General features: G+C 39.5%; 1 protein-coding gene across 1 annotated transcript in view; it reads left to right on the top strand.

Moving 5' to 3' along the window:
- Window positions 1-16604, top strand: part of HDAC9 (histone deacetylase 9) — a 511031-nt gene that overhangs the window by 326742 nt on the left and 167685 nt on the right. The window contains exons 15-16 of the mRNA XM_050938581.1: window positions 1453-1586; window positions 12469-12589. Coding sequence (XP_050794538.1) covers window positions 1453-1586; window positions 12469-12589 — 255 coding nt within the window. The remainder of the gene's footprint in view (window positions 1-1452; window positions 1587-12468; window positions 12590-16604) is intronic.

Below are 16604 nucleotides of genomic sequence, written 5' to 3' on the forward strand. Positions count from 1 at the left end.
AATCTCCCAGCACAGGATCAGGTTTAAAGCACACAGGATTGGTAATATAGAAGAATTAAGGCATCAGAAGCACCATAAATTGGAATGCTCTACCTTTTAAATACAACCTTAACTTTGCATTACTCATTGTGCAAACAGGCCCCGATTCAGCAAAGCACTTAAGTGTGTGCTTATGATTAATTTACACATGTGCTGAATGTGTTTAATTGCTTTGTTGAATCTGATCTTTAATTTTATATTTTCCTCACTGGCTGACTGTTCAGAAACAGCAGACTAATACAATTTTACCAGAAATGTGTTGGCATAATCAGTGATGTTGGTCATAAGAGGGACATTTTAAGTGCTGAACTGTTTAATTTACAGAAGGTGTTAATTTCAGTCCCATCCAAATGCAAGAGGGAAAAAAATCCCAAGTTTTTCCAAATGAAAAAGATCCTAAGTAGTTAGAAAAATATTTTTATTTCAGTCATTTCTAAGGGAAATACAAACACCAGAATTAAAATAAATAAATAAATAAAAATGACTTGTCACTGTCTGAGACTTGGCTTTAAATCATGACTTGAAATGAAAGGCTAGCATTGAGCCCAGTAACCAAAATACCCTAAAAGCTTCTTGCTCCCAAGATGCAACTAAAACTGACATGACACTGAGAGTTGTTTGGTGCTAAATTGTTCTGGCCTTGGATATATGAGTAAATCAAATTAAAAGGGAGCCTTGCATTTGGACCTGACTGCGAAATTTAGTCGTAAATTCATGCAGGGTATAACTCTTTTCTTTGATGAACGAAGGATTTTGGCTCCAGCTGCTGTGTTTGTACCACTCACTTAAATGTTGTACACAGCAGGTTTATAATCTACATTTTATTTTCCATTATTTTCAAACAATAAAAATAAGGACTTGTTCTGTCCCATTTTAGGGACTTTTTTCAACACATTGAATCAAGCTTTCAGAAGTCGTGTGAGTGATTTCCCCATACTCTGCAATAAATATATGCCCTTGCCATGCCACAAAAATAACCAGTAGAATAATCTGTAAATAAAGGATTCAGTAATTCAATTGAATTATGCTACCTATTAAAAACTGTTCACAAGGTACAGTACTTTTCAATATCATTCTTTTTAGATTATGTGGTCTGGTAGCATTATTCCTCAGTGATTCTACTTTTATCTTCTACGCTGGGACAAGATAGTCTGTGTGTGTGTATAGTGTCCAGCACAATGGGGGCTGGTCCATGACTGGGGATCCTAGGTCCTGTCATAATAATTAACATGCACATTTGAGATCCAAATTTTGGTATGTCCAAAGTTAAGGGGTGCTAAGAGCTAGGAATTTGGTTTTGGTAAATTTGGGTATTAAATAAAATCTGTTCATGATGGAAGCCTTGTATAGAATATTATACCTTGTATTTCAGTTTTACTTCTTTATTCTTGTTGTATTGTCTTTGTGCTGAAGGTGTTGTCTATGACAGTCTAATGCTGAAGCACCAATGCATGTGTGGCAATTACACCAACCATCCTGAGCATGCTGGAAGAATACAAAGCATCTGGTCAAGGCTGCAAGAAACTGGGTTGCTAAACAAGTGCGAGGTAATTAAGACCAGGTAGCTTCAAATGGCAAATTAATAAATCCTAAGTCTGTGTCACTTCTGTAATAATAGAATACACTGTCTCTATAATGATTGGTTGATGTTACTAAAATATTGCACATTCTGATGCCTGCTTTCCTCTCCTAAAATGGGATCTGCACACTGACATTAATTTATCCACCTGTAGTTGTGTAAATTTCTTCTACATGTAATATCATAACCTGAAATCCAGACTTTAGTTGTGTTCACCACCTGGTGATACCTAGAGAGAGATAATGTAAAGGATGGATGGATGGACAGATAGATAGATATCAAAAGGGAGTTACAATCCTTCCAATATAATAATTGTTTGTTTCTTTAGACAGCTAACAATTTTGCTTTCATAACAGCATAAGAACATTCTGTTATTTATTAATCATCTCCATTATCTCCATAATTGCATGTTTCACCTTGTCATGTTTCAGCATATAAAACTTGCATTCATAAGCTTTTCTTATTGTCCCAGGAGTGAAATGGGCATTCGGTCAGAAAATCAAAACACTTGAAGCCCAATTCTCTAGACAATATCTGGGCAACTTTGGTATTTAATGTATTTATATTTTAATTTCCTTTACATTTACAACATTGTCCAATATAAGAGAAGTTAAGCTCTGGAATAGGCTTCCAACGGAGGCTGTAGAATCCTTATCATAGGAGGTTTTTAAGAACAGGTTGAACAAACATCTGTCAGGGACAATCTAGGTTTACTTGGTTCTGTTTCCAAACAGGGGTTGGGCTAGATGACATCTCAAGATCCCTTCCAGCCCTACATTATTATGATTCTATGGTTGTGTATTAGAGCATAATAAGTTAATTAAAAGTGGACTGAAAACAGCCTCCATTCATCATTTTGCAAATCTTGGAAACACGCACAAGGGGCTCAGTCTTGCAAGGCATTTAATGCCTCCTGAGAGGTGCTGAACACACATCTTATTGAAGTCCCTGGGAGCTGAGGGTGCTGACTGCTTCTCAGGAGCAGGTCCTAGCAGAGTTCAGTGGACACTACGCCCATAAGTATAGTTTGCAGGTGCATACATTTTGCAGGATCAAGTCATTTCCTCAGCTCATATACTCTGTTTTTCACATTACATTGTGTTGTTTACTAATATTTTTGCAAATCCACATGAACTACCACTGTAGGTCACTTCTTCAGGAAACATTAACTATTCATGGAGATTTTCTGCTCTGTAGGGAACTGAGCACATAGAACTATGATATAACAAGCACTGTAATGGATTTGTTATATACGCTAATTTAACTAGATGGCAACACTCTTAACAGGCTGTTTTTTTCATTTGCTTTCATTTTTTAAAATGTTTTAGTAGGCTGTGACTCAGCAAGGTCCTCGAGCACATATGTAATTTCTAGCATGAGTTGTTCCATTGATTACAATGGGTCATGAACATATGCTTAAGGAATAAGTTAAAGTTAAGTGCTTTGCTAAATTTGGGGCCTAATTACTTTGCTGACTCAGGGTCATACTGAACAAAAAAGAACCTAAGGAAGATGCAGTTGGATTTTAATTACATAATCTCTGCAGTAAAGAAGCTGACATTACTAATCAGTAAACTGTGTTGAATCTTGGAAAGGCAGCACCTATAATGTGGTGTAAATTGATTCTTAGGATGTGTGTCACATGCCTGGAGTACATTATAATTCAGTAGTCCAGTAGTTTTCTAGAAAAAGTTCCAACAGCATATCTCATTACAACAGCATATCTTGGAGTTTGCTGTTACTTTTTATATTACAGATGTACCTAAACTGAAACCCTGAATCCTGACGCTCCCAATTGTTGGGAAACTTTGGGTTTGGGTAGAAATGTTATGAGTGGCCCCTATCTACATTTGTGATGAGTCAATCCCAAACCTTGGATGTGAACACTTCTAAAACTTTGGGAAATTTGGATCTGGAACTTTGTGGTTCAGATTCATACTAGAAAATGTACAGAAGAATGCAACTGGCACGTTAACAGGTTACATGAAGCTGCAACAAGCCGCAGGTAAAAAATAATCAGAGAGACATCTAAAAGAAAAAAGCCTTATTGTTTACAAACACTATCAGAGCAGCTGCCATAACAGTTGGTCATGGGTGGTCTGCATGGTTTCCTTTCTTTTGTATAGAGCAGAGGTCGACAACCTCTGGCACGCGGCTCACTAGGGTAAGCACCCTGGCGGGCTGGGACACTTTGTTTACCTGCCACGTTGGCAGGTTCGGCGGACCGCGGCTCCCACTGGCCACGGTTCACCGTCCCAAGCCAATGGGGGCGGCGGGAAGCGGCATGGGTGAGGGGTGTGCTGGCCACGGCTTCCCGCCATCCCCATTGGCCTGGGATGGCAAACCGTGGCCAGTGGGAGCCGCGATCGGCCGAACCTGCCGACGTGGCAGGTAAACAAACTGGCCTGGCCCACCAGGGTGCTTACCCTGGCGAGCAGCGTGCCAGACGTTGTCAATCCCTGGTATATAGTGTTATGTAAATCATTAAGGGTCAGATTCAGATGCCCTTACTCTGATCTTGTAGCACTTTACTTCACAAGTCATCCCACTGATTAGAACTCAGTGTACGCCAGGGTGATATAATGGGACCGCAAACATTTTATAGGTCTGAATACACTTAAAGGTAGAAAAATGTTATGTTTTTATTATGCGTAATATTAGGCCAAAATAACCTTTTTCATATTAAATATTTAAGATTTTCCCCCACAATTCAGTTATTTTACAAATTAAAATGTAACTTTTCAGATCTTATAAGACCTGTAAGTTTGCAGGAACTTTGAGGAAACAAAGCACTTTAACTCAAGCCACATTCAACTAATTTGGTCCCCCTAGATGTCTCAAAGAAAGCATTTTGTGAAAGCTTACTTACGTTTTATGAATGGAGTTTCATAGCCTGTTGTATATTCATGATTAATTATTTGAAAGAAAATGGGTTCTTTGTTTAAACTATTGAGAAATTGCTATTTTAATGGTTCCTGTGTAAAAGTAACCTTTTGATCCAATAAAGTGAAATTTGAAGGGATACAAGTTTGAGGTGCTTCAATACGGAGATGTAGGGAAGTGCACATTGCAGATGTTTGTCTTGAACTTGTTCTCTGGCTAAAGAGAGGATTTCATTTGACAGTCTGTCTGTCTTTTACTTCTCATGAACTTTAAGGCCCAGTTTCTGCAAAGCATCTTAAGCACATACTTAACATTAAGCATATGCTTAAGTCTAACCTTATTTAACAAAGCATTTGCAGCACTGGGCTACCCTTAGACATTTTAGCTGTTCATATAAAGATTTGCAACAACAACAAAAAAATGTTGAATGGAGCAGGAGTGTTTTTTACTCCTTCTACTTTGCTTTTACTCCAAAATGGCTGGATCATTTTCCCATCAACTTAAGAAAAATAATTAATTCCCATTCAGCCCATGACCAAGCCATGAAAATTTTATTTTGAATGGTGAGTTTTAGAAAATTATTAGGTTTGTTAGTCTCTAAGGTGTCACAAGGACTCCTCGTTGTTTTTATTAGTGACTGAAAACAGAGGGTTAGAATGGAAATTTATATAGCATTTACAATACTGGGGACTTTGTGTGTAAAACATTGACATAATATTTTCATAGAAGATGAGCTGTTGCTTGTCATTTATTGATGCACCTACTCTGTCTGACAAAGGTCTACGAGCATAGGATAACCAAGTGTCATGTGATACATCAGAACAGGGCAACTGAAAGTTGCAGAGTGCTACCTAGCTGCTAGATTGGACTTTGCAATGTATCCTCAGTAAGGGATGTTTTGATAATTGGGCCTACAGATGTACCCTAATTACGGCCTCAACTACACCTCTACCCTGATATAACGCTGTCCTCGGGAGCCAAAAAATCTTACTGCATTATAGATGAAACCACGTTATATCGAACTTGCTTTGATCTGCCGGAGTGCATAGCCCCCCTCCCCCGGAGCACAGCTTTACCACGTTATATCTGAATTCATGTTATACTGGGTTGCATTATATCAGGGCAGAGGTATATAAGTGACTGAAAGTTTACAAAATGATACAGTAGCCTACAGCAATAAATGTTGATGGGGAAATGTGCAAATGGGAGACAAAAAGACTGAATTAGTCTTTCTCCCTTTGGTGATCTTAAAAGAAAAGATTTTGGGGGAAAAATGAAGAAGATGTCTGTGCAACATCATGGCTACCTCTTTGGACACTGGGATCTTCTTTAACACTGAGCCTCTGTCATTCTGATCCTGAAAGATGTCCTGACCAGGCCAGGCCAGAAAGAGGGACCCAGATGAAATCATCACCTCCACCGGCCTTGGCTAAACCTGAACCACACCTGGGATGTGAAACTTTGTCATCGCCATGCTTCATGTGTCATTTTGATTCCCCACTGTGAACCTAGGTACCCATGTATTCACATACTACACACTACTGCAAGGATATTTAGACAGAATATGCCCTGTGAGGTATCATCTGAAAACTAACAACACACTGGTCAGTAATAGCATTATAAAATGAATGTAACCATGTCATATGTAAAGTTATGAATTGTCTCTGTCTCATGTTACTAGAACATGTTTAAAACCAGATGGCCTAACCTAGGTAAAAATAACAAACAGATCTGTCATAAACAAAGGAACGTGGGTTTACCTCAGTTCACATATTAGTAAACACAAAGCCATCAAGCTAAATGAGCAGGGGTTATCCTGAGACTGAACTCAAGAGATAGAGAAGGAACATGGCTCCTACATCCCAGAGAGACACAGGAGACTGACTCACCAGGAGGCCTTCCTGACTTTTAGGACAAAGACAATTCCTTTGGAACATAAGAGTCAAAGAGAGACTCCATCTTTATCTGACACCTGAGGAGACAAAGAAACCTAGCGCTTTGTGGTCCCTGTGTTGGGTCCTGGCCAGAGCATCCGGTCAGCCATGTTAAGTTAGGTCTTAGTCATTAGAAAGTGTATTTTTACTTTTGTTCATTTGTTAACCCGTTCTCGCTTCAATCCCTTCTATTTGGTATCACTTAACCTATGTCCTTTTGTTAATAAACTTGTTTTATTTTTACTATAATTCAGCCCAGTGCCCTGTTTGAATTGAAGAGATTGTTCACTCCAGTTAAAATGATAAAGTGCACTTTTATCTCTTTTAAGGCTCAATGAACCTTACTACTTCTCTGAGTGTTCCAGGACAGGGCTCAAGACTTCCAGGCAGATGGAAATTTGGGAGCTGGAGTGTACTGGGGTCACCCTGCAAGTAGTCACTGAAGCTGCTGGAGACCAGGGTAGAGCTGTTCTGTTGTAGGCAGCCTGCTGGGGTCAGAGTGCTGAGCCAGTTCTGCATAGTACACACAGACACTCAGGGAACTACATGCTTGTCTACTGGCTGATGGTGTACAGGCTGTGTACACAGCAGCAGAGCATTTAAGGCACTTGGGTTTACAGAGCAGGTGGTGACACAACTTCTTACTGGTCTGAGTTGCACCCCAAAATATTACACCCACCTTATTTCTTCCCTTTTCTTTCCTTCTCCATTTGTCTTCTATCTAGTAAGAGTCTGATTCAGTCAGCCAAGACTGTATCTACTGCAACACTGCTGTAAGCCTGCAATGAAAGAGGCAGTTAAAAGCAATTCCTTAAACAGCCTGATGTTGGCACAAATTTGCTAATTTTCAGAGAGGCTAATACAACTGTGTGCCATGCACATGTTTATTCCAGCAGCGAGGCTGCAAGTGAATGTCAACACAAGAGACAGAAGCTGCATTTTTTATCTTTGCTATTCTTTTCTTTCCCCTCTTGTGTTTGTCTTGTTTCGTCTTCTAGGAAATAGGTTTGGATTTTAATAACAACTCCAAACCATCTCAACTAACTTTTTTCTATTTTCCCCCTAAAGGACAATTACTACTATCAAAGAGGCTGTTAGACTAGGGTTCTTTTCCTTCCAAAGACTATAAAAAGTTAAGATTTTTAATAGTGTACTTGCCATGGCGCTAAGCAGACTAAGAGCTGTATATACCAAACCCTGAACCTTATCTAAAACTGTTTAATGTTGGACAGTGAAAGGGTCATGACACCTTTAACTCTTTGTCCCCATATATTACATCAAAATTAATACCATCAGGGCAATGCACAATTGTGCTGCCTGAGGAGCCAGAACAGTGACTGAATTGTGACTCTCAAATAACGGTTTGATTCCTGCTTCCGACTTGCTCCAGGGTGGAGAATAAGTTGTACCAACTCTTTTGTTGGCACAGAGGAGTGCATCCCCAAATGTACTGGCTCAGCTACACTGGCGGGGAGAGTAGACCCAAGGCTGCAGCTACTCCTCCTCGCTGCACGAGATGGGGAGTAGCCACCCAGCCACAGGCTGCCCGTACCTCTCGCGTTTGGGGAGGCTGGCGGGAGTGTGGGAAGCTCCAAACAGCGGTAAGGCCACCGGAGCCTGGACTTTGGCCCCGCCCCCTGTCCATCCCAAGGCCACGTCCTCCCCGTGGCACCACCCCCTCTCCCTCCTCCCCCAACCCCTGAGCCTGCTCCTCCCTCCGCCTCCGCCCCCCTCCTCTCCCCTAGGCCTCCCCACCCGCCGCTTGCTCCTTTCCGCCCCCTCCTGCTTAGAGCGAGCCGTGGGGGACGGGCAGTGGAGAGGCGCAAGCAGGGGGCGGGGGAAGAGACGGAGGGCGACAGAAAGGGGCGTGGCCTCAGCGGGTAGAGGCGCAGTGTGGGCGGGGCCACGGGGCAGCCTCTGAGCGGGAACGGGGTCTCGGGGCGGAGCCACAGTCCGGCCGCGCTTGTGCAGAACTCTCGGCAGCGGCGCTGCAAAGGCGGCAGGACCGTGCGCCCCCAATGGGAGCGTTGCTGTATCCCGCGTTTCTTGCCCCGTGTGGGGAGCTTAGCCTCCTCCGGCGCGAATAAACACAGCCCATGGATCCAGTGCCTATTGCTCGCTCCGCTCACGCTGTGCCCCGCAACGCTCTCACGGGGGATTCATGGGATGTTTTACGTGTCTATTGCTGCCTTACTGCATGGATGCGTTGGCCAGTTCGTGAGCTTTAACTTTCTGGGAGGGGAGAAAGAGTTTTGTTACAGAGGCCTGAGACTCCCAGATTATTTTCATTGAACTTTAAAGTGATACTCTGAAAAAGGAATCTTTATTTCAAAGAAGACACAAAAGGCAAGGGGGGAAGTAGGAGAGAGATCGGGCAGCAGGAGGGAAATCTGTATGGGCACTTTAAAAACAATTTAGATACCTCCAGGGCTAATCAGAACTAATTAGGACATTACATTGGCCATATTTCAGACCTTGAAAATATTAGGGGATGCAGATAAAGCAGTTCACATCTCTCTGTTTATCCCTCACAACAAGTAAATATATACTTGTGTATACCTAAACATACAAAAATGTTAACAGTATGGTGTCTGACCTCTTGTTGCCCATGAGGGCTTAAAACAGGAACTTTGCACCATTGAAAAAAGAGACTCCAAATTTTACAATGGGGTTACAGCATTTACTGATATAACCTGCTAGGTCTTGACATATTCGATCTGAAAATCATGACATTATTCTGACCCAAGTCTTGAGCCATTGGAGTTTTGGTACTATGGAAACTGACCTTAAAAGCAAAAGATTATGACAACTAATGGCAAATAAAAAAATTCTAGCCCTCTTTAATATTTCTAAAATAGTTTTTCTGTAATCTGTGGGTTTGTCTATATGAACATTTGGTTAGCAGCAAGCTGGGGTATAAATTCACCCTGCACTAGCTTGCCGCACATTAACTATGTGGAATCTTGTGACAGTCACTAACAGTTTTTTAGTGCGTTGTGGTCTAGTCCCGTTCAAAGTGAAGTAGATCAATGGGTACTAAGGGCGGGTCTAAACTATCGTGGTAAATCGATCTAACTTGCCAACTTCAGTTATGTGAATAACGTAACTGAAGTCAACGTAGTTAGATCCACTTATGGTGGCTACACTGCACTGTGTCAACGGGAGAGCGTCTCCCATCGACTTCCCTTACGCTTCTCGGGGAGGTGGAGTACACAAATCAATGGGAGATTGTTCTCCCATCGATTTAGTGTGTCTTCACCAGACCCGCTGAGTCGACACTCCCTGCATTGACTGAAGCAGTGCCAATCTACCAGTAAGTGTAGACATACCCTAAGGAATTGTTAATGTGTGGCAGCTGCATTCACATGGACAATTGTTGCATGGCAGACTGATGTGGGATGGATTTATACGCAGACTTGCTGCAAACTTGATGTTCATGTGGACAAGCCATCTATGTGAGCTAAGTGTATGAACATGCAGCATAAAGGGTATGTGGGCACTTATTTGAAATGACCTGCTTATTGCACTTGGGCCTTTGCCACTTGTGACTAATGCAGCCATTCCAAGCTCATTCTGATAAAACATTGACACCACATCTGTTTATCTGTCTGATTAGAAAAATATTTTAGCTGACCTAAAAACTATCCTTCCCTCCCTATCTCTATAGAAAATTGTGTACATATGTTGTGAAACTATTGATAGAAATATATACATTTTTTAGAGAGAATGGATGAATAAACAAATCTTACCAGTCACCACACTTTTGAAGAAAAAATATTTTTATCATTGACTCCATGAAGAAAGATAATGTGCTGATTTTGATTGTGGAAAAGTGTGTCAAAAAGATGTGAATGTGCTGCTACAAAGTCTCACGTGAGACTGGAGAGGCCGGGAGAATTTGGAAATGAAAAAAGAGCTTGTCATTTAGTCCATGGATTGTTTCCTAAATTTTATTTTCCATTGCTGTGTCCAGTCTAGTTTTAAATTATGCACCAAATAGGACTTCCACCATTTCCCTTGGGAGACTAATCCACAGTCCTCTAGATCTAATTTTTAGGGATATGTTTCTGATTATTCAGCAAAATTTACCTCTTCTTAACTTAGTGTAAATTATGCCTAGTCTGGTTGGACCACCCTACACAACTCTTTTTCCTCAAAACTTGCTTTCTTCAAATTTATGTAGGGTCCTACCATATTCATGGTCCATTTTGATCAATTTCATGGTTACAGAATTTTAAAAATCATAAATTTCATAATTTCAGATATTTAAATCTGAAATTTCATGGTGTTGTAACTGTAGGGGTCCCGACTCAATGCTGAAGGTAGCAGCACAGAAGTAAGTGTGGAATGGTATGGTATTGCCATCTTTACTTTTGCACTGCTGCTGCTGGCTGGGTGCTGCCTTCAGAGTTGGGCACCTGGCCTGCAGCCACCACTCTTCAGCCTCCCAGCTCTGAAGACAGCACACAAGTAAGGGTGGCAATACTTCGACCCTATTACAATAACCTTGCAACACCCTCCATGAGCCTCTTTTGGGTCAGGACTCTAATTTGAGAGATGCTGGTCTCCCGAGTGAAATATGTATAGTATAGGATAAAAGTACACAAAAGTACACAAAAGATCAGATTTCACAGGGGAGACCAGATTTCATTGTCTGTGACATGTTTTTCATGGCCGTGAATTTCGTAGGGCACTAAATATATGTAATTGTTGCTTTTGTGCCCTGATGAAGAGGAAAGTTTAGTGTTTTGCAATGTGTGTGTGGTGATGATGGTGGTGGTAGTGGTGGGAAGGGGGGTTGTTATATAATACTGAGTGCTAGAAAGTTACCTCCAGGAAAAAATAAGTTCCTAAATCAAATTTATCAAAAAGAACAGTCATCCAAATCGTGGAAGTATATACTCTGAAAAATGACTCCATGAAAATATCATGGGGGTTATATGTGTATTGTCCCTCAGTAAGTTTCATATCTATTTACTTACCTATACACCGTATTTGATGGGTGTAGATCCTCAGCCTGAGTTATGACAGTTTGCACCAGCGGAGGATTTTACCCATGTGGTTTCTAGTTGTCAACACTGCAAATAAAACCTAGGCTTTTAAAGTTGATCTGTTTTCTTTCTGCTTCTACAGTAATAAAGACATCGTGATCAGAACTTGCTTCTGATTATGCATAAACCAGAATAGACTGAGTGCAGTACTAACAGGAGTAGAAAGTAGTAAATGCTTATTTATGTCACTGTAGTAAGCAAATATAACTAAATACACACAGGGAGAAGATCTGTTGAGTAAGCAAGTGTCATTTTTACAGTTTTTTTAACTGACTACTTAAATGGAGCTAGAAGAATATCCTTGAAGTTTAACAATGCTGTACCGGAAAGGTAAAGGCTGGGTAAGTATTTAAAGGGCCAAACTCCAGTTACAATAGGTAAGGAAGCCATAAAAATAAAAAAGAGGCAGCAAATGAATCTGAGTCTGGCAGAATGAAACTCTATGGAGACCAATCCTAAATTCAAGAAAAAAAGTACTTTTAGCTTACTTTAAATGTATGACTTTTATATTTTCCATTCTATAAGAATAAATTGACACTGTGGTAAGTAATAGTGGCACTAGCAAAACACAGGGATCTTTATTTCAAAAATCATCTGTGGCTTCCAGGTGCGAATACACTGTTTTCGTTAATATTGAGATATTCAAAGTGGATTGAGTACAATAGAAAACACATCTGTGTTTGTTTTCTAACTCTTATTGGCTTGTAGCAAGAGAGAGAGAGAGAGAGACTTCTTTTTTCTGTTATGTGAAATACTGTATCTTGCTAACTATAAGTTAATACTTAACCACAGCATTTGTGATAAACCACACATGCATTTGTTTTTCATCTTTAGTGTACTTTAATAAACAAATCAGTGTCACATTCCTGCATGATGTAATTTCAACCCATTATTAATCATACTAAATGTTATTTTGGACCTTTACTCCCCCCCCTCAAATATTGTCAGTGGAATATTGTAGGCCTCTGCTGTTTTCTTTCAGCGAATTCGAGGTCGAAAAGCCAGTCTGGAGGAAATACAGCTGGTTCACTCTGAACATCATTCACTGCTATATGGCACCAGCCCCCTGAACAGACAGAAGCTGGACCCCAGGAAACTCCTAGGTCTGTACAGGCCTCTATTCTACTGAGAACAGCACATTCCAGCACTGTCATTAGTCATAGCTGGTGTCAGTTTAAAATACTTGGCAAGCAGTGTGACAAAAATTCACTTTTTCCAAATGCATTGCTAAGTGAAATGAGAATATTACAGTGGAAGCCAATATACATTAGTAAAATGCACTGGCTGGAAAACAACAATAGAAGTTAATCCACATTTGCTTTTACATCATTTTAATATTAACCCTTTAAGTTATTTCCGCCAGAAGTCAGTAACTATGGAAGTTTGGAATGCAGTAGATCTTCTATTTCTTTATGTCCTTCATCTGAAAATAAGAGTTAAAAATACACTTGCTTGTCAAAACTGTTCTTCTGCTGTTCTCATTCATTTTATTTATTTTAATCTTTATTTCAGCCGGGTTGAATATAGATACCATTCATCAGATTTTGCTGATAACTGAACTTTGTGTAACTGTGCAGTATGCAGTGTAGAGTATGTTTGAGTAACATAAAACCATATTTAAAGTATTAAATGGTTTTTAATGGATATGTAAAAATAAAAACAAGCCATCAGCACTGATGTGTCCCAAGAATTATATTCAGATGCATGGTCAGTGATGAGCATATACTTTAATTTTAGGAACAGTAGGGTTAGATTCTAATCTCATATAAGTATTGCACAAGGCAATGTATTTTGACAAACCTATAATAGTGAATGTTGCACTATGCACATTTGAGTTCTTAGCTACTTTTATTTCACCCAGTATAAGACATGGAGCTTTGTATTTATAACATACCCTTCTCACCAGAAGCTTTTTTTTTCTTCAGAGATTCATTAGTAACTATTTCTACAACTACACTAAAATAGAACACTTATTTTGCTATAGAAATGGTGATGCTAATAATTTCTTCCGGAACAGTGATAAACTGCTTCTGCAGTGAGGCGCTAGAATAGATAAAGAAAAACACAATTATCTTTTGTGAGCATTTATATTTTTATTAGGCCAGGTCTGTGGGATGGCAAAAATAAAAAAACTACAACAATTTGATACAACTGGTCGGGAACTCGAATTTGTCTATGTGAAATATTTCCCATTGAAAATTTCATGAAATTGATAAATTCCCGCAACGCATTTCAGTGTAAAAAAAACTGCATTTTTTGGACAGAAAACTGTTCTGTTGAAATATTTTTGACTAGCTCCATGATTTGGCTTCATGTGGTAACTCAAAGGAAAGGTGGTTAACAAATTCAACCAGTCTTTTGTTCCCCACCCTCACCGACCATGCACACAGTCATGCATAGTGGACACTTTTCAGTGGAACACCGCAGATAGTAGGCCTGGTGGAAACAACAGATTTATACTGCATTAAACTATTTTGTATTCAGAAATATCCAATCCTTTCTTTGTAACTTAAAAATAAAAAAAGAAACTGCTTAGGGCGCTAGTGTTAAAAGTGACTTACAGGAGATGGGGTAAATCTAGCATGAGCAATTTAATACTTGCTAATTAAGTGTGTGTTTTACAAATTACATATTAAAGCCCTGATTCAGGAAAACACCTATCTTCAAAAAGGGTGCTTAGCCACATACTTATGTCCTGATAAATCAATAGGATTTAAGCACATGTTTATAGTTAAGCAGGTGCTTAAGTGCTTTCCTGAAGAGGGATGGATTTATACACATGGTTACATTTTTCCTGACTCAGGGCCTAAGAGTTCAGTTATTACAAATGATCATTTTACAAATTATGTAACCTTTTAGAAATTATGTAACTTTGCACTATGAAAAAGTTAAGCTTTTGATTATTCACGTTTCACTACAGTGTGTTAAATAACATGACATATTGCATTACATCTTGATGTGATGCAAATTAATACAGGAGATGATGTGTCATATTACATTACGGTCTAATGTGACACCATTTCAAACCTCTTTTAACGAGCACAAATGCATAACAATCAGTCATTTCCATGTAGATCCTGCAAGTTCAGTGTGAATTTTTTTCTCTCTTTCTGTCATTATGAAAATGTTTCTGAAAAAGTAAGTTTCCAATTACCACAAATTTGTAAATGTGAAAAATTTGCTGTCAGCTTATATGCTTCATTTAAAGTCGAACAAAAAGATATATTTAGACAGCATATGTAAGTATGCTACAATTTTTGTGCATTCCTATGTGCTCACTCAGCAGTACCCTCTTCAATCTGAGGGTTGATATTGGAAAACAGTTAAGTCCCCAAACCTCCCTTGTGTTCTGCAAGCTTTCATACAGTACTACTAGACTGTCCATCTTTCCACAAAGTAATGTTTTGCTGCTGTCTCTTCTTTTGCTCACCAAAGCCTCAATCCTGCATTGTGAATCACTCACACAGACTGCAGTATCCATGTGGATTACTGTCCTGGCGCTTAACTTTGCATCATAACCCTCTTCTCCAAACAGTTTCCTTTGTATGAGAGCTCACCAGAGAATCCTTTCCTTTGTGGTCTTACATATCAGAAAAGGAAACCTTTGTGAGTCTCCTATTTTAATATTCCTTTATTTGTGCTCTATATTGTATCCATGACTAATAGAGCAGACCACTCCAACACCATATCCCTCAGATTTTTGTCTGATGGTCATTTTCTTCAAAGGTTTGGCTCTCAATCTTACAGAACATGTCCTGATGCAAGACTGAAGAACTTACTGTGAAGCTTTCATTCTCCTTCCACCTTATCTGATATATTCAAATCCTTTTTTTCCCCTTTGATACATTTTGTGAAAAATCAAGCAGTAGGCATTTGCCAAGTATTTTTGAATAATTTCCAAATATCATTGTCTCATTTTGAAAATTTTTACTGCTGGTTTTGGTTTTTTTTTTTTTGTCTTTTTGTTTTGTCAATAAAGCTGGAGGCTCTTTCATGGATGTGAGGATCATTAGGTGACGGTCCGACTCCCTCTTAGCAAAACCTTTTCATACTGTTCTTTCAAAGAGATCTTGATGTCTTTCCTGTTCTGTTATCACTTTGCTATCTGCTTCTCTGACAATTGTGCAATAGGGAATGAGTGTTTCTGGTAAATTTCTTGATGTGTTGAAAAGTCTTTGTACATATTTTCCCTTGTGTCGATATTTCAGTGTTGAATACTGTCTGTTGATGGATTTCTACATCTTGCTTCACCATCTGCTCTCTTTTTGTGACAATTCCTATATGCATCTAGCATTAAGATATCTGGGAATTCATCTTTCCTCTCTCATCAGTTAGCCACTGGATTTATTGAAAAAAATTCTAGTTATGCAATGTTTTCAAAATGTCATCCTTTGTCTTACATGAAACTTTAGTCACCTCCTCCTAATACTCTGACAGCACCTCCAACCTGTTATTTTTAATTATGTATTTTTTTAGCACCCTTTCCCAGACTTTTCCATCATCTCATCAGAAAAACGTGAAAAAATGCCCTCCACGTCAGCCACTGGATCTGCATTGCAAGTGACCTGATGACCCCCTTCCATATCTCCTTTCTGGCATGCCCCAGAGCGTCTACCTACCCTGGTATATCTGGGGTAATCATCCCTCTATGACATATTGTGAGAGAATATTCTGTACAGCTACTGCATGTGCAGTCCCCTTGCATAGCCACATGGGAGCTCTTAAATTGATGCAGATGGCTTTGTTTAGTCCCTCTGTACCTGTATTATTTTCACCCTTTGTTAATTGATCAATATGCCCTGTTCAGCTGATTAGAAATAGCTGCAAAGTCAGTGTGTCTTGGATTTTACTATCAGACTAAGGCACTTTCTTCCAATTTTCCAATCTGGTCTCTCAGTGCTGAAAGACTGTAGTTTATAATCTTCATTATACACTTCATTTATACTAGTTAAACACAAGCAACTCTAGCCTTTGCCTCTTCCTCAGCAATGGATTGCTACTTTCTAGGCAGCTTGAATTGATCCACCATCTAGCATTTCCTCTGTGTTGAAGTTACAAAACTAGTTCGGTGGTACATTGGGGGAAATTTATGTTCTCTTCCACAACTGCCCTGGAAAG

Source organism: Gopherus flavomarginatus, chromosome 2, assembly GCF_025201925.1.
Source record: "Gopherus flavomarginatus isolate rGopFla2 chromosome 2, rGopFla2.mat.asm, whole genome shotgun sequence".
NCBI classification, from domain to species: Eukaryota; Metazoa; Chordata; order Testudines; family Testudinidae; genus Gopherus; species Gopherus flavomarginatus.